Source organism: Hippocampus bargibanti, linkage group LG13, assembly GCF_051943395.1.
Source record: "Hippocampus bargibanti isolate YZ-2025 linkage group LG13, ASM5194339v1, whole genome shotgun sequence".
NCBI lineage: Eukaryota > Metazoa > Chordata > Actinopteri > Syngnathiformes > Syngnathidae > Hippocampus > Hippocampus bargibanti.
The window spans coordinates 13,014,431-13,031,389 of NC_142746.1; the positions used below are offsets into that span (position 1 = coordinate 13,014,431).

At 40.0% G+C, this 16,959-nt stretch overlaps 3 protein-coding genes across 5 annotated transcripts; 1 reads left to right on the plus strand and 2 right to left on the minus strand.

The window, feature by feature from the left end:
* The first annotated feature begins 356 nt into the window (after positions 1-356).
* tmem14a (transmembrane protein 14A) lies at positions 357-2,879 on the plus strand. Its single transcript, XM_089011364.1, has 5 exons — positions 357-465; positions 1,559-1,641; positions 1,733-1,834; positions 2,218-2,305; positions 2,407-2,879. Exons 2-5 carry the CDS (start codon positions 1,566-1,568, stop codon positions 2,447-2,449), a joined length of 309 nt encoding a protein of 102 aa, XP_088867490.1. The 5' UTR covers positions 357-465; positions 1,559-1,565; the 3' UTR covers positions 2,450-2,879.
* LOC148889397 (glutathione S-transferase A4-like) lies at positions 2,710-6,821 on the minus strand. Its single transcript, XM_089011362.1, has 7 exons — positions 6,764-6,821; positions 6,573-6,669; positions 5,943-5,994; positions 5,582-5,714; positions 3,377-3,512; positions 3,182-3,307; positions 2,710-3,089 (listed from the first exon to the last, which is right to left on the minus strand). Exons 2-7 carry the CDS (start codon positions 6,657-6,659, stop codon positions 2,952-2,954), a joined length of 672 nt encoding a protein of 223 aa, XP_088867488.1. The 5' UTR covers positions 6,660-6,669; positions 6,764-6,821; the 3' UTR covers positions 2,710-2,951.
* A 1,704-nt stretch (positions 6,822-8,525) lies between these two features.
* LOC148889398 (serine/threonine-protein kinase ICK-like) lies at positions 8,526-16,609 on the minus strand. 3 transcript variants are annotated; one of them, XM_089011344.1, is made up of 14 exons: positions 16,453-16,609; positions 15,232-15,493; positions 15,042-15,096; positions 14,060-14,181; positions 13,905-13,984; positions 13,695-13,827; positions 13,148-13,319; positions 12,392-12,559; positions 11,697-12,062; positions 11,351-11,556; positions 10,988-11,130; positions 10,630-10,743; positions 9,243-9,350; positions 8,526-9,152 (listed from the first exon to the last, which is right to left on the minus strand). In XM_089011344.1, exons 2-14 carry the CDS (start codon positions 15,330-15,332, stop codon positions 9,007-9,009), a joined length of 1,914 nt encoding a protein of 637 aa, XP_088867470.1. In that variant the 5' UTR covers positions 15,333-15,493; positions 16,453-16,609; the 3' UTR covers positions 8,526-9,006. The 3 variants fall into 3 exon arrangements, with proteins under 3 accessions (XP_088867470.1, XP_088867472.1, XP_088867473.1); XM_089011346.1 differs by having other exon boundaries at positions 15,232-15,489; positions 16,453-16,604; XM_089011347.1 differs by lacking the exon at positions 9,243-9,350.
* Between the last annotated feature and the right edge of the window lie 350 nt (positions 16,610-16,959).

Below are 16,959 nucleotides of genomic sequence, written 5' to 3' on the forward strand. Positions count from 1 at the left end.
TAAAAAGTATTTTCACTTAGTGTTGTCAAGCGATTAAAACACTGATATTAATTATAATCTGTAATTAATGTCAATCTATATTTTCAACCCATCTAATTTTCTGAGAAAACCACTGCTGTATTTTCAATTCATTACAGTATTGAGGCATATAAAAATGACATCAAGGATGTTATTGTTTTTCACCAAACTTGGAAAGATTTGTATTTATCTTGAACTGTTGCCCTTGAGAAATTGGAGGGAATTTTAAGTAGTCTATAGCAGTTGAATGCTGGAATACCTGTAGTGTATACATTTCGAACAATTTGTTGCGTAAAACTAGGATAGGTAATTTTCTACTTTTTTTCTTGTATTTGAACGTTACACTGACTCTACAGCGCATGTGCGCGGCTGTTTTCTGATTACAAGGAAGTGTTCGAATAGTAGGAGTCTTTTTTTTCCTCAACTTTTACGTGGTTTATACCCAAGGTATGTGCTTATTAAGTCTCAAAACTTACTTTTACATTACGGGACCTTCGTGTCGTCAATATCTGGTCTGCACAGACAGTTGTATAGTTGAGAGTGCGTCTCGCCATAATGTTCAATCAATAGCAACATCTAGCGGTCAATTCGTGAAAATATCACAGCTCGAAAAACGTACAGTAGTGCATATATTTGTGTTCGAGTTCTGCATATACTGTACACCGTAGTAAGGTGCTACGTTCAAGCTAAACGCCGTACAACCACCCCAAACTAAGTGAACGAAGCACCTGCTTAGAGCCCGGTGACCGCTAGGGGGCCATCGAGACCAGGGGAGTTTGCAGTCTCGAGATACAACTAACACAAAGGTTACCCTGTTCAATGATTGGTAACTTATTTTGATTTTTTTTGGGTAAAGCGTTTGTCCATTTGTGACATAGTTTGAAGACCCACACACTCAACTTCAAATATATACATCAATCTGTTTGACCTTGTTCAGGTACCTAAACTCAGTCACATTATTTTACTGTTTGCTTCTCTTGGTTGCTTAAAATACATTTTATTCATGGTTACGCCTCTGTCTGCCTCGTGCTGCGAATTATTTTATCTCATTGTTGATTTTTAAAACCAAAATAATTAACCAAATACGTAGCTCTTTACTGAAAACACCTACCACATGTATCTTATTTTCCTTCCGGCTTTTCCCTTCAGGGGTCGCACTTATACCGGTTACATTGTATTAGTATACATATACACTACTGTACATGTATCAGTTTTTACAAGTACTGGTGCCACCTTAAAAGTCATTTGGGTGACTACGTTCTGCATTTTAGTGTTGGTCATTATAGGTTTATAATTGTGCAAAATATATGATCACATGAAAACAATGAAAAAACTATTATTAATGATTAAATACAAGTGTGGTATTGCACTCTTAAAAGTTAAAAACTGTACAACGCAAGCGGATTTGAAAAAAAAATACCGTAATAACCCAAGGTAAATGCACCATATGCATATCCACTCACTTCATTTTAATGTTTTATTGTGTTTCATGTTTTATATGTTAATCGATATTAAACCTAATCAATCTGAACTGTTGCAGCTCTTAAATGGCCATCGACTGGATTGGATATAGCTATGCTGCAGCCATTTTGCTCGGAGGATACTTGGGATACAAGAGAAAAGGTTAAGAGGAGGAAGCTCCATCAGTGTTGTTTGACAGGCGAAAACAAAAAACAAAGTTCATATCATGATCATGATCATATGTCTTTTGAAGGCAGTGTCATGTCTCTGATGGCTGGCTTGGTTTTTAGTGGACTGTCTGCTTATGGCGCTTACAACATTTCCAACAATCCCACCAACATCAAGGTGTCACTGTGTAAGTATCGGGGGGGGGAAAAAGTACTCACACTCTAGCACTAGTACAGACAATGGGCCAGTGTAAACACAGTTGGGTTAATCACTACAAATGATCCAAAAACTGTTACGACCCCTCCACGGAATGACGTTTAAAAAATATAAAAGTGGTTATTTAAATACTATCGTACTATCGTTGAGGCTAATTATTCAGAAACAAGTCATCAAAGAAAGGTCGAGATGATTTGAGGGCGCCGACTGAAGGAACGATATGGCAACCTTACTTAACCTTTGCTTCTACAATATTGCACAATAGTCAAGTCGGCACTGGTTATTCAGCTGGGGCCAGACAGTTTGCGGGTCGGTCACGAGGCACTAACTGTTACCTTAATTGTGTTCCATCAGTCAGCTCTGGTCTTCTTGCGGTGGTCATGGGGACAAGGTACACAAAGTCTGGCAAACTGATGCCAGCTGGGATTATGACCGGTCTAAGGTCAGAATTTTAAACTCTGATGCTATCTATAAAACACATCTGAAACAATTGCCTCACTGGTTTCGATAGGTTGTGTAATGTTGGCTGCTTTCTTTCTACAGTTTGTTCATGGTGTTCCGACTTTTGCTCCAGATGGTGGTGTGATTGAAGAAAGGGTGTAGGCAAGCTGTTTGACCTGATACACGATTCCAAGTTTGATTTTAACAAAACAAATCAAACATTTTTTTGTACTTGATGACCATTTTGTTTGAAATCCAACCAGCTGCACGCTTTGCGAGGCTCTAAAGAGGGATCACTGGGGAGCCAGAGGTGAGCATATGATCCTGCCCACCATGCAAAAACAGCAATACTTAAAAAAACAAATAAGGAAATAGATGGAACATGCTCACAAAGAAAAATACACATTTGCTTGATTGTCACATTGGATTTTTTTTTATAGATGTTATATAAATCTATAGAACTGCGTCATTGATTTCCTAATGGACCAAGAGACTTTGACTCATCAAACCACTGCAGCATGATTTGTTTGGTTAAATTGTGAAATCAATAAACGGTGCAATGTTTGAAGACAGAATTAACCTTTTCATGGGTGATACCTTCACATTCATCTCTGCCTTTCAACATTAATTTGAAGGTGAAAAACATGTTATGGAAATGATATGTTTAAGTTGAGGACCTCCTTAACATTTTTTATGTAAACGTCATCGGGCTGGGGCTTCCTCTTGCTTCCAGGCTGCAGGAATCTGGCAATGGCATCATTTCTTGACATGCGGCCCTGAAAAGCCTGCAAGGAGACACCGTTGGGAATGTCACAATAGTTGATATCAAAAGTCTACACGCTCCTAGTTAGGATTGACTCATTTGTCACTTGCACACCTTGACATTAGGGAAATCCGCCAGGATCCCCACAAACTTTTCCTCCAGCATGAGCGTGCATTCCATCAGGAGCACGTCCGCAACACTCAGATGACCTCCCACCAGGTAAATGCGGTCCAACAGTTGCTGCACACAATCATTCTTTTAATCAGCAGTCTTCAGAAAGCCAACTCCTTACACCTTGTGTGATGCTACCTTTTCAAACACGGGCAGATAGCGCTCTTTTGCTTTGGCTTGGATGTTGCCCAGTTTGGACTTTGGGTCTTGAGCGAAGGGCAGAAGCATGATCATTTCCATGAGGTCCATTATTCCCTCTGAATACATGTTGATCCTGAATGATAAGGGTCAACTTTTAGTTGGCTGTAATGAAGCATGCAACAACACAATGGAACCTCAACAGGAATTTTGGGATGTTTTATTCCACCAGATCACATTGTACTGGTTAGCATGAAGGGCTACCGGTTTATCTACAAACGGGGACAAAATGATCTAATCAGAATCAGTAAGCCTTTAAGAGTGCCACAATGTGGAAATTAGCATGCTGAATTATGTATTTCGGAAAGTAAAAAATGCACTAAACTAATGCCCATTTTAAAAGGCTTATTGGAATCAATGCATTTCAAATGAAATGTTGAAATCCGCCAAAGCCTGATCAGCTGTGTGTATAAACTGCACTCTTCCATTTTAAACAGTAGGTTGGTTGATCCATTGAAGCAGACTGGGCTGTTATTGGAGCAGCAGAATGGATTTAGAAAGGGCTGATCATGCATTGAAAAGGAGGACTACAGTTTTCTTTTTTGTGTCGAGAGACCTGTGATTTAGTACTCATTAGTATTTGGTTCTTATGATTGATGTACAGCTATTTCTGTCAATTTTTAGTCAATTTGTGTACAGGTTTGCTTGCAACGAAATGGACATTTGGAACACATCTTAGGAAAGCCATAAATTGACTAAAAATTGACAGAAATAGCTGAAACACTGCTGAATGTTCTTCCATAAACTGAGTAATGTGTGGTTTTAATATGAAATAAATAGCTTTTTAATCAAAGCCACAATTGAAATTTTCATGGGTACGCATCATTTTGGGTCACCCTGTACATGCACCTTTTCAGAAGGCAATCAATCTTTTGTCTCAGTCAAGTTATGTGAGGCATGAGTGGGCCCCATGGCTGACTGGGGGACGTGAGGAAAAACTACCTGCGACAATATCGCAGAGCCAAACTTTAGCCAAGGTGTCGTATGGTTCGGTTTTGGTATAGCCTCCTACAGATATGGCTTTTATATTTGGAAAGAGATGAAAGTATAATATCAAAAAGTACAATATGTATGCCGATTATAAATGTGAGTGGCCGATGAATTTGTGGAGCAAAACAAAGCTCAGAACATACTGACTCGTCTTCTTTTCCTTTCGGCGTTTCCCTTCAAGGGTCGCCACAGCGAATCAGTGTCCTCCATCTTCAGAGGTTTGATTCCCATTTTTGTTTTGGCCACCAAGCTTTTACCTCGGATGCCCTTCCTGACACAACCCTGTGTATTTTTCCGGCACAATAAGACACTGGCTTGTGTCCCCTTGTGGCTACAGAACAAGCAACACTATGAGTTTAATAAAGATGAAGATGCTCGATTAAAAGGCAATGACAGCAAGGATAATAGTCATCGGCAACATAAAGTACAACTACTCAGCATTATGCTGCCTCATAAAGGATAGAAACGAAACTGAAATTTGTTACATTTAGTATCAGGAGAGGCCGGCGATCTCTATGTACCGAGATAAGGTTAGGGACACTTCTTAGACTTGAAAATAGGAAGGTTCACTAACGCTCCAGAAGAGAAAAGAATATGTACCTTCCGTGCCAAGTCGAAAATGAGATTTTATTTTTATTTACCAGTATTCTAACATGGAACAAAAAATGTTCCATCCTCATATCAAAATATGTTGAGCTTTAATGTAATCACTTGTCTAAAAATCATGACTCCAATTAAAATAAACAAAGAATACCAATACAAAAAAAATATTTTCTGGAAACGATGACAGCCACAGCTTGATCCTGAAACCGATTACAGTAAAGTCTCGTTATATCGATATTCAAGGGAGTCCGAAAAAATATCGATATAACCGGGACTATTGATATATCTGACCCTGTTTGTATGTAATTTTCTCCGTGCGTGCATCGAAATAGTATCGCTATAACCGGGACTATCGATATATCCGATATCGATATAACGAGACTTTACTGTATTTATATTATTCATTTTTTAAACTTATATTACCTAGCGCATTTACACAGTTTATTCTTGTGTTGATTGATGCACACTATACCAATGAAATAAATACAATTTCCCATTTGGAAACATTACAGGTTCCATCATTTCAAAATGTTTACATTTTTTGGTTCATACCTAACACGGTCTTTGATGTCTTTTCCATGCAGATTGTACTTTTCTGCAATGTAGTTCAAGATGGCCTTTGTTTGAATGAGCTTCATTCCGTCGATTTCCACCAATGGGACCTGTTGAAACATGAGGTCTCCATCTGCAGAGAGAGCCACACCCAGTAAAACAAGCTGAATCATTGTGGCCAAGTTCACCTGTGCAAAGGTCATTTATGCCATTTCATTGCTATGGCTAATCTCAGGTAAGTCATTAGTTTAGTTGAGGTTAACAAAGTGATTAATCGACATGACATACATAACACATTGACTTCCCAAAATGGGACAAATTCCCACACTCATGTGAAGTCACTTGGGGAAATAAAACTCACCGTTCAGCAGTTTAACGTACTGTTCTCGGGTGGTCAGAAGGATCTCATCAAACTGCGGACATCAAGTGGCATCAAATTTAATGACGTTAGTAGTTCCAGTCAAATAATTTAAAAAGCAAATATTTCTCCAGCGTATCCTTGAAAATCAAGAGGTTTTAGCCCAATGAATACTTTGAAATGATACACTGGAAACTGGTATACTACTCAGAATGATGAGTAATTCAGAACTATACATACATATATTTTTCAGGAAAAAAAAGCTGTTGTGTTCTCCCTCGGACTGCATGGCTTAACTCCGGGTTTCGCCGTCATTCTAAAAATATGCATGGTGGTCTGACTTAACACTGTAATTTGTCACCAAGTGTGAATGTGAGCCTTGCGATTAGCTGACAAGTAGTTCAAGGTGTCCCCCGCCCACTTCCCCAACACAGCTGGTGTATGTTCCAGCACACCTGTGACCCTTGTGATAATAACTGGTTTAGAAAATAGATGGATAGAATAAAAAAATATTGTTTTCTGTACTTTCATTTCAGAGTAAAATACACTGCATGATTGCAAAAAGTCGTGTTCATTTGGATATAAAGCAAACAGCAGTTTGGTGTGGTGGCTTTGCGACCAAGACTCATTTACCTCCACTCCTGCAACAGTGAGCAGCCAGCGGATTGACTCCATCTTCCCTCTCCCATTGAAATAGTGCAACTTTACCCTTTCACCCATGGCTGTTGGTCTGAAAAGTTGAAAAGATATATAAGTATGAGGATGGTGGGGGGAGGAGTCCAAAACTTAAAAATTCGAGGTGGAACACGATTTGCCATACTTACATGCGTCACCTCCTCAATGTTATGGATCGAGAGTGGGCGGATTTTACTATTTCGGGTTCCATTTTAAAGGAAGACGAGAGGGGTGTTTAAACAAGTCGAATGTTATTGGCAGAAGCAAGCCAACAGAAAGGCTCTACATTAGCATAATGTTTCCCCCTAGGCATGCTGGGAAATGGTTTTCCTGTCAAACTGCTTCAGTCGATCGCGGTATATTCAACACATTAAGACCACGTCATGTATTTTCTAACATTGGGTGGTTATTAGAACAGAATGCGAAATACTAATCCACACCGTAATTCTTATACATTTACGTCAAGTGGGCTATATATATTCTTGAGCTGTGGTTTGTCTTTTGGATGTGAGGGCGATCTGGCTGCGACATCTGTCACCCCATTGATCGCTAGGGTTGATTCGGCTGATCTGGCTGGCTAGGCGGGTGTCCCCTTCCTCCCTCACCGATCCATGTGTGTCCCTCCCGAAGCTCAGCGCTCGGTGGCAGCGGACGACGTCCCCCCGACGGACGACAACTCATCGGTATACCAGTAGCTGCGCTCCCCTGCTAGAACCTCCAAACAAGCTCAAGGCCCATTTGTAGGAGAAACGTAGGGAAGTCAAGCTCCAAGCTTCAGACACATCCAATTGCGGCGCTGCATGTGGCAGTCTGCCTTCCTTTTTACATACCAGATTAGGCGAAACTGCGGTTTTCCATGTAGAGCATCATTGTGACACTTTTAGTCATTTGTTTACTCAAATTAACTCATATGCTCATAGCTAATTTGTTTTCTTGTTTTATGTTTTGGTTTAAATAAAAATGAAACTACCGATATTTAAGCGTGTTACAACAAATAGAAAGCCTATTAGCTAGGTTAATATCAGATCATTTGAGAGCGTAAGTTTTCAAAACAACGATGGCAAATTATTTATTGGGTGCATGTCAAAATGTGATTTGAAAAACATGTCAATTGAATGTTAAAAATTGGAACACAAGTCAAAATGTAAATTTCTCCACTGTGAGACTAATACAGTGAGACCTCAATTTACGCACTTAATTGGTTCCCAGACAGAGTGTGTAAGGTGAAAAGTGTGTATCTCCCAAAAAAAAAATCACATAAACCATTAAAATGAGAATAATCCGTACCCGGGTTTCCATAAAATATAGTTTTTAACTAAATAAGCCTTAAACTACACACAACATACCTTATTCTATGTATAATAAATGTGCTATTGTATTGTAATGAAAGAAATACACTGCATTGTATCATAAAGTCACAAAGAGAGGCACATTACATGAGGACTGTAATTAAAGAAATAAACGGTGCTGTAAAATAATGTTTTTTTTCAACTTCTTCGATTGCCCAAGACCGTCGCTTTGAGAGCACGGAATCACCTTTTGCAACAGACGCACCTTTGATGGCTTCTGTGTTCCGGAGAATCGGAGCAATGGTTGACTTAGCATAGCCGTGCTCTGCCACTAAATAACACAAACGCACACCTCGTTCGTGTTTTTCAATTATCTCCTTCTTCTCAGCGACGGTGATTTTATTTTGTGTCTTCCTGGGCTGAACACGAGCCTGTGGTGGGTTTTTTTTCGGTCCCATCATAGTAAAATTATCAGCAAAAAGCGTGCCCGTGGTGAGTGTGTATTATGAAAATAGTGCTTACTATAAGGTTTATTTTTCATAAATTAGAGGTTCTTAAGAAGAAAAGTTTGTAAGTTGAGGTCTCACTGTATAGGCAAATCCAATCCAATCCAAAAGCTAAATCACTGCCATGACTTTATTTGGAAAAAAACACGCACACACAAACAGTACATCAGCATTAAAGTAAAAAAAAATTAGCAACTTATTTATAGAAATATACACCAGCCATATATTTATAGAAAGTAATATACAATAGCAGAGTCATCTATTGTAAACAACTCACAGTGCATAATATGCATTTCATTTCAACATGTTGGTACACAGGTCTGATAATAATTCATATAAATAACAATATGTAACAACTGGAAAGGAGAGGTAATAATTACATTACAGAGGTGTAATTTCTCTTTTGTTTGGGGGGCGACACATGATTTCATGTAACCACACATACATACATACATACATACATACATACATATGTAGACACACACACACATGCAACATCCATGGTTTGGGTAGTGAAGCCAATATTATTGCTGTTAAGATGTATGTACAGCCTTTGATGACTCTTAGGAGGTAAAGTAAAGTGTGTTTTTCAGGCCACTAGCGGTGTCCATATTTGGCAGACCAGTCGATTCGCCCGTGGATGCTCTGTACTGGTGCACGTGGTAAAAGACAAGGGGGACTTTTGTTGGGCATATTGGTGGAGGTAGTCCTCTGACTCCGAGTGGATCGCCATGTTGCATAATCTTTAAAAATGAAAAAGGACACGCAATTAATACAACAAGAAAATATATTAAAATGAATGAGTAAAAACAACAATGATAAAGAATCCTAACTTGACGCTGTTGATTCCAAAGGAGGACGCTGATGTGATCTGTGACCAGCAGAAGCGACATCTTTTGTGTAAAATTTTGGCAAGCTTCCAGCTGGGATTGTATTTGTGCCTGTCCAAGCCAAAGAAAAAAGTAGCAGAAAGTGAAATAAATAAAATATACTAATCACTGACTGTACTGAGTTGGAATATTTAAAGGACAACCGACACCACTTTTTTGTTTCCTAACTGACATTAGAAAAACGTTTTACAGCATCTAAAATACCCAAAACATACAGGCTGATAATTTTAGTCAAATGCAAAACACCAATAAAAATGACTTAAAGTCTCTAAAACTACTTCAAATTGAACCCGGAAGTGGCCAGTTTCAGAAGGTCCCGCCCCCATGTTCGTGGTGTCACGCCAAGATGTCTTGCCTTGCTCGAGAATCAAAACAATGGCTTCAGATTCAAAAAAGATGCTTTCTTGTTAATCATCCAGTTATGAATATGATTCAAATAGTTCTGAAGAGGAAAGCATACATTATTGCAATCGATTAAAGAATTTATTCTGTGTCATTTTGAGGCATCTAGAAAGAAATGTAGCACCAAAAAAAGGCCGAAAATGGCGACAAAGCTCCGTGGAAATGGGCTGATTTTTTTGTCAGCGAATATCAAATAGTTGATCGGTGCAACACACAACGATTCACCATCGCGTTATTTATGTGTTTTCCTTCTAATTTCACCATCAACACGAAGTTTTCAGACCAAACAAAGTACCGCAAAATGCATTGTGTGTCCTTTCTCGGTTAGGGGCATTCCTTCCGTGACGTGACGTCAGGACTCGTCACCAATTTGCGGAATATTCAGCGTGATTCTTAAAACGTAAAATATAGCTATATGCGGTGGAATCTTTGTAAAATACGCTCATTAGAAGTCATTTGACGCGATTTTACAAATTATGGACACAACTTGTCCAGAGGCGTCGGTTGTCCTTTAAGACTTACAAAGCTAACAACATTTGAAACAAATCTCCCAGCTTTTGTTGTTTTCATTTTTAATTAGTGCCAATGTCAAACTCTTCAGTACAATTACACCAAATTTTAACAGAAAGTGCAAAGTAAAACATATTCTTTCATAACTTACTGATGTGTTCGATTTAAATAATTGTTTTTTTGTATTTACTTGTAAAGAAATGAGAAGTTAGCGTCTCTCCATAAGACAATTCTATACGGTATTTTTTATTTGAATGATTTTATTTCTATATTTATACAGTATATGTATATTTTGAAGACCCATGTCATTTTGTAGATTGTGACTGGCCCTCTTCACTTATCCCTCCTGACCGGCGATATTCCTACAATAAAATGTGACCAAAGGTGTCAGCAGATGCAATGACGACAGTGAGATTACCATGAAGACCTCTGCTTGGTAGTGTGCCACCGAATGGAATACTGCTGTGTCCCCACAGACTTCCGGACATGTCTTTATTGGCGTTTATGGTCACATTTTTCTTTGTGGTGATACCTGGGCGACATGGAGAAAGAGTTAAGAAAACAAACATATACAGTAAAGTCTCGTTATATCGATATTCAAGGGAGTCTGAAAAAATATCGATATAACCGGGACTATCGATATATCCGACCCTGTTTGCATGTAATTTTCTCCGTGCGTGCATAGAAATAGTATCGATATAACCGGGACTATCGATATATCCGATATCGATATAACGAGACTTTACTGTAATGGCATTGTATTTATAAATTGATACCTGGTAAATATCGAGACTGCTTCAGGTAGTGTTGTTTGGCAGATGCAGTCCTTGCTGATTCCTGGTAACCCAAAGCTTTGTTGAGGTTTAAAGGTGCTTCTTCTTTGCCGTTAGGGTGACTGAAGTCCAGAACGTCGCTAAATCTGAGTGGCACAGGACACACATTGGGGAATGTATCCTATGGTGCAAGTATATTCAATCAAGCTCAGCACTTCCCAGAATGTTTGGGCATAATGTAGTATGAGGTATGGAAAGTGGAACCTGAAAAGTGAATGCCTGAAAGTGGTTTGATTTGGAGTTCAAAACAAAAATCTTTAAAAAGGAAATGAAAATAAAATGTGTTTTGTGATTCAATCATATCACCTTGTAAGTGGCTCAGCTGCCTGCCTGGAGTTGTCTTTCGAGCACTTGCTTTTCCCCAGAATACTCGATGGTGTCAATTCACTGTCTTCATAGTCATCCCACTCATCCTCTTTAAGGTGCCCTGTGCTGTGACCCCAGCGGCGACGCCCACCCTTTGCTTTCATCTGGTAGGTCAGTGAGGTTGCGTTGTCACTTTCCTGCCTGGTCTGTGAATAGAAAAGTCAAATTGAATGGAACAGAGAGAACACATTTGTATCTGTCAAACAATATAGTGAAACATTACGAATATATGTAGTGACACAAGTAGAAAATGTGGAGTGCAGCCTGGGACTCTGGAGAGTCTCACCTTGTTCTTGTCAAGAATGTAAGGTAAATGAATCTGGGGTGTTCCTTCTCTGGGTTCCTGCTTGAGAAGGTGCTTCGGTTGCTGCTCTCGAACCAGCTCCATGTGCCGTTGGTATGTCGCTGGCGGAGCTGGGGAAGGCTGGAGCTGCTGCACAGGCCTGGGGGGGGTGCAGTGTTGATTGTGCGCTGGCGGTGGTTGAGAGGGAGGCACAGGCCTCAGATTTAATGGTTGCTGCTGTGGAGTCTGTTGGGACTGTAATAACGGTGGCGTCGAGGGAAATGGATGAGACTGGGGTCTTCCCTGCTCCAGGATCTGTTGTGGGGTTCCCAAAGCCTGGCCCACATGGAAGTACGAGTACCTGAGAGCCTGCACACGATATTGTGCAAATCAATATTTTTTGCTTTTGAAATAAACTGACGATACAGTACAAAAGCAATTTTTTTGTACATCAAATCATTGTTACCCATTGAAATTAATAGAAATAACAACAACCTGTTCTCGCCCACAACATAACACCTACAGAAAACATCAAAATTGTGTGCATCATCAGTATGTGCCGGGGAGCATTTGTTCCTCCTATTTCTCTAAAAATTCTTGAATGAGTTATTCACACAGCTATATACCACATTTGTATACACAATCGTTTGCCAGACTTGAACACATAATTTCCATCAGTGATTTCCATGAAGGCTTACCTGAGCAGAAGTTGGTCTTTTCTTGGGGTCCCATTGAAGCAGGTCAGTCATCAGGTGGATGGCTTCAGGACTGGCATTCGGAATCAGCGTCTTCAAATTACTGGGAACACACTGAGGCCATCGGAAATACATGGCACTGGCTAGCTGGAATCCCTCTGACCAATCATTCTCGATGGAAAAAAAGATGATCTCCACTTTACACTCACATTTGTGATCAAATGAAAACCGAATTTCATTTCAGATGCACTTGAATTAACTCATTCACTGCCATGGACTAATTTGTTCAGGAATTGAAAATATGATGGAGTGCACCATTCCCGGATTTGTTCGGGTTTTGTTTTTTCATGCTTGCGTGCCGATAAAGCGCTGGCCCATGGCCTCTGGCAATGTTTTTTCTTTTACACAAAAGGAAGCATTTCCCCCTTTCCATGTTAGTGCTTTGTTCCAGCTTCAGCTGATGTTAAAGCGCTATACAAACCAATATGTATGTATTGCATTGTATTTTGGACAGCACCCTCATTTCAAGATCACATAACTCCAAATCCATATAATTTAGGAATTAACTCTTTTTTCTGATGAAAGAAAATAGTCGACGGTTTCTAATGCTGAATTGAATTTATATATTCCTAAATTCCATAGTCTGTGGGTCCTGGAATTCAAGTGACAAAGACAAAAACCCTGGCACTGGAGTGGACACATTTTTGCACATGTCTGGGAGTGATTGAGTTAATCCTGATCACACATTGAAATGGTTACCTTTTTTGGTGTGCCCAAAACTTGGCAAATCTTGAAAATTGTGTCCACCTCACTGGAGCCTGGGAATAAAGGCCTGAGGGTATAAAGCTCTGCCATGATGCAGCCCACCGCCCACTGGTCTATGGGGGAACTGTAGGATATGGACCTGAGGAGGACCTCTGGTGCTCGGTACCTGTCCAGGAAAACAACAAAATCTTAATTACCACCTACTGGTTGGATTGTTTCTTTTTTTGACTTTTTTAACTGTCCTCCTTGGGTGAGCTGGAACATATCCTAGCTGACTTTGGGCAAGAAGCAGGGTGGGGGAGAAACGTCTGGGATTCACTGGGACTAGAACTTGAATGAGAATGATGATGGTGATGGAGGTGTGCAGTGAGATTTTTCCTTTGTGAAATGGGTTCATTGGCTCAGTAAAGTTTGGGGAACGCTGAAGTACACGTAAAAGTTCACTAAAAATTAGACATCAATGCTGGGGTTTGAGAGGGTAATTAGGGCCACCTAATTTGCCAGCGAGTATTGCGCGAATCCTCAAGACAATGTCACTTGCCATCTGGTTGACACATAGTCTGTGTATGGTGGTCGAGATCTTATTTCACGGGCGAGGCCAAAATCGGCTATCTTCACCAATTCTGGGCCCATGCACAGAAGATTCTCAGGCTTCATGTCTCTGTGAAAAAACCCTAAAAGAGATGCCTGTTTACCGTATAAACTTACAGGGGTTAACAGAGTATTTCAAAGGTGCTGTGGTGTAACATACCATGTTTATGAATGAATGCAAGGCCCTGGAGAATCTGAAACATGATATTTCGAACAGCAGACTCTGGGAACAGCCGAGCCCTGAAGCAGGAAGAAAAAAAAGCTAAATGTAGAGAAGTCAGGATTTCAAAATGCAGTTGGTATACAGTACAGTACCTGTCTTTCATGAGCTGATACAGGTTTTCCTTCATGTACTCAAAGATAAAGTACAAGTGGTCATTCTCCCTAATGACCTCCTTCAGCTTAATCACATTAGCGTGGTTGAGCTTCTTTAAGGACTGAAATGAAAAGGGAAGTTTTTCAGCATAAAATTGAGCACATACGGACGTGCAATTAAAGACAATGTAAAACTGTTAACACAAGCCATGATGCACAGGAATGATTCAGGTTTCATCATGCTACATTTTAGTGAGGAGGCCATACTGGGATTTTCACTTTTGACGCCTTGACATGCTGTCGTAGTTTCAAGCCGGCTAAATCTCCGACTGCTTTAAAAAGTCAAACTCTTAGAAAAGGGGTACATAAGTTCAAAGTGGGGGGAAAAGAGCTGACAATAACACACGAGAATCACCTTTGACTCTTAAGAGCTGCTGTGGGTTGAGTGTAACATTCTGTCTGAGTGTGAAAAGAAAGCAGAACAAACTGAGTGTTTCACATCACTCCAGCATTCGTCAATGTATAATTCACTTTTCAAATAGGAACAAAAGGATCCACTTGAATAAATCAATGCCAAATCTGGCTTTTCAGCTCAGGAGGAAATAACATGTGGGGCCACTGAAATGGTTATATGGGGGCGTGTACCACCGTGTGTTGCGGTCGACACTCTTACCAACCAACACACATACTGCTTGAATCCGAGATGTCTGAAAAGCTGACGTGGGGGTTTAATGTGGCGTACATTTTATCATGGTTGCTTCCATTCACACAGTGCATGTTGTGTATATGTTAAATACAGAGATTGGACCGGAACTGACACGATGCCTCTTAATGCGGTACGACATATGGTCCTATATACACTAAGTGCAAAAGCACAAAGCAATTATTTTCCTTTGCTCTTCATCTGAATTGTATTTGTGTTGTACAAATCTTAAACACTCGGGGGGGGGGCTGTGACTGTGTAACAGATAACTTTACCGACCTTAACTTCACGGAGATTCATGCATTCTTCCCATGAGTAGAACTTTCTTTTCATTCTAAATGAAAAATACACTTCAGGTTACAGCAATATTCTCATTGATGTTCTGGTTGCCAAGCATTATTTGAGTTCACTTTACAGTTAGACGACACAGTCCACAGATCAAGTTTAAACAAACCACACACACACTCACTTCTTAATGGCCACAAGCTCTCCGGACTCCAGGTTGCGTCCGAGGATGACCGAGCCATATGTGCCATCCCCAAGTTGCTTGAGCGTGTTGTATCTGTTCATTGTCCTTGTCTGTCCATACCCTCACCCTGGGGAAGAGGTCAATTGGGTAGGGAGCTGAGATTTGCTTGCCTGCCGCAGCTGAATGCAGCCAAAAGTGCTGTGACAATGCCACAAGTCCACAGGTAGAGGATTCATTGTGTCATGCACTTGACTCCTCCTGGCTTTGTTGGAGGAAGCACAAGAATATGATAATTAGCATTCTGCGTGAGATCACAATTACGTACTACACTTTAAACTTTTTTTTATTAAATTACATTTTTTTTATTCGGGGTGGAGGGGGGATGCTGAAAACTGTCTTCATCGAGATAAACTTTTTAATGCTCTCATCTCTATTTCTTAACCAATGTTTCTGCCTTCCATTTCCCTCCCTATACTTTCCGACTTTTTCGCTGCCAGCCATCCTCTACAGTATTTACCATAGCCTCATCCTGTATACAAGCATGACATGAACTATGCAACAATGGTAAGACACATGACAGCACTGTGGGTGACTGGTTAGCACGCCCAGTGGTCAGCACGCCCACCCCTCAGAACCTTCTTGTATAAATAAATATAGGGGGACCCTCCTAAGGATATACAATTTGGATAATGCATGGATGAAACCACATATCAACGCAATCAAAGTGTTTTGCCACTTCATTGTTAAATTAATCATGGCAGTTTTACATCAAATCCTCCCTGTCAGGATTACGATGTCCGGATTCAACTAAATGGGTTGCAGAAGGGAGTTGGGTCACTTCACTTAATGTAATGGAGCGCCGTTTCAGCGTCATGGGCGCATCTCTGGTACTTCGCCAGGACTAACGGGACTTGTGCGAGCAAGCGTACACAGATCCTATTTATAACAATAATGTATACTTAAAGCTAGCAAACAAAGAGTTAGCACAACTAAGCAAATTCCGTGAATGTATTCGTCGTCGCGAAATACAAATCTTCTCAAATACTGTATGCCATTTGTGTTACGTTTTGCTTGAACGCTTCTAGTTTTGTGTAGCAATTTAGAACACACGTAGTGGTCGACTGCGGTCCACTGGACAGAAAACAAACAGCGCTACTGTATGAAAGATAACCAAATAGACCCTCGAGCCGTGTTAAAAAGAAGACAGGAAACAATTCTCACCTTCCTCGCATCAGTTCCACAAGAGCACATAGTCAAAAATGAGCAACAATTTGCAGCAAAATGACACATTGACGGGTTAGCTGTAAACACATACATCCTCTGTGGGTCTCCACCAAATATAAATGCAATCAAAACCAGGCCCAATCTCGCTGGGAGAGGATTCGCCTAAAATCTCGCGATGTTTGAATGCGATACTTGCAGCAATTTCACAACAAATCACAGCTCGTCATTGATACCAAAGATCTTCTTTTCCTTTCGGCTTTTCCCTTCAAGGGGTCGCCACAGCAAATCAATAATAATAATAATAATAATAATAATAATAATAATAATAATAATAATAATAATAATAATAATAATAATAATACATTACATTTTAAGCGCCTTTCAAAGTTCTCAAGGACACTTTACAGTCACAGACAAGCATAGCTACTATAATAAATAAAATACAATGTCCTCCATCTTTAGAGGTTTGATCCGCATGTTTGTTTTGGCCAAGCTTTTACGTCG

Excerpts from the sequence above, each read along its gene's own strand:
- LOC148889397 (XM_089011362.1), bottom strand. The coding sequence starts at position 6,659 with ATGGGTGAAAGGGTAAAGTTGCACTATTTCAATGGGAGAGGGAAGATG. Across the intron at positions 5,995-6,572 it reads TCACTGTTGCAGGAGTGGAG|TTTGATGAGATCCTTCTGAC; the intron begins GTAAATGAGTCT and ends TGATGTCCGCAG. Across the intron at positions 5,715-5,942 it reads GTACGTTAAACTGCTGAACG|ATGGAGACCTCATGTTTCAA; the intron begins GTGAGTTTTATT and ends CTCTCTCTGCAG.
- tmem14a (XM_089011364.1), top strand. The coding sequence starts at position 1,566 with ATGGCCATCGACTGGATTGGATATAGCTATGCTGCAGCCATTTTGCTC. Across the intron at positions 1,835-2,217 it reads CAACATCAAGGTGTCACTGT|TCAGCTCTGGTCTTCTTGCG; the intron begins GTAAGTATCGGG and ends GTGTTCCATCAG. Across the intron at positions 2,306-2,406 it reads GGGATTATGACCGGTCTAAG|TTTGTTCATGGTGTTCCGAC; the intron begins GTCAGAATTTTA and ends TTCTTTCTACAG.
- LOC148889398 (XM_089011344.1), bottom strand. The coding sequence starts at position 15,332 with ATGAACAGATACAACACGCTCAAGCAACTTGGGGATGGCACATATGGC. Across the intron at positions 13,985-14,059 it reads TATCAGCTCATGAAAGACAG|GGCTCGGCTGTTCCCAGAGT; the intron begins GTACTGTACTGT and ends TTCCTGCTTCAG. Across the intron at positions 13,320-13,694 it reads GACTATGTGTCAACCAGATG|GTACCGAGCACCAGAGGTCC; the intron begins GCAAGTGACATT and ends TTTCCTGGACAG.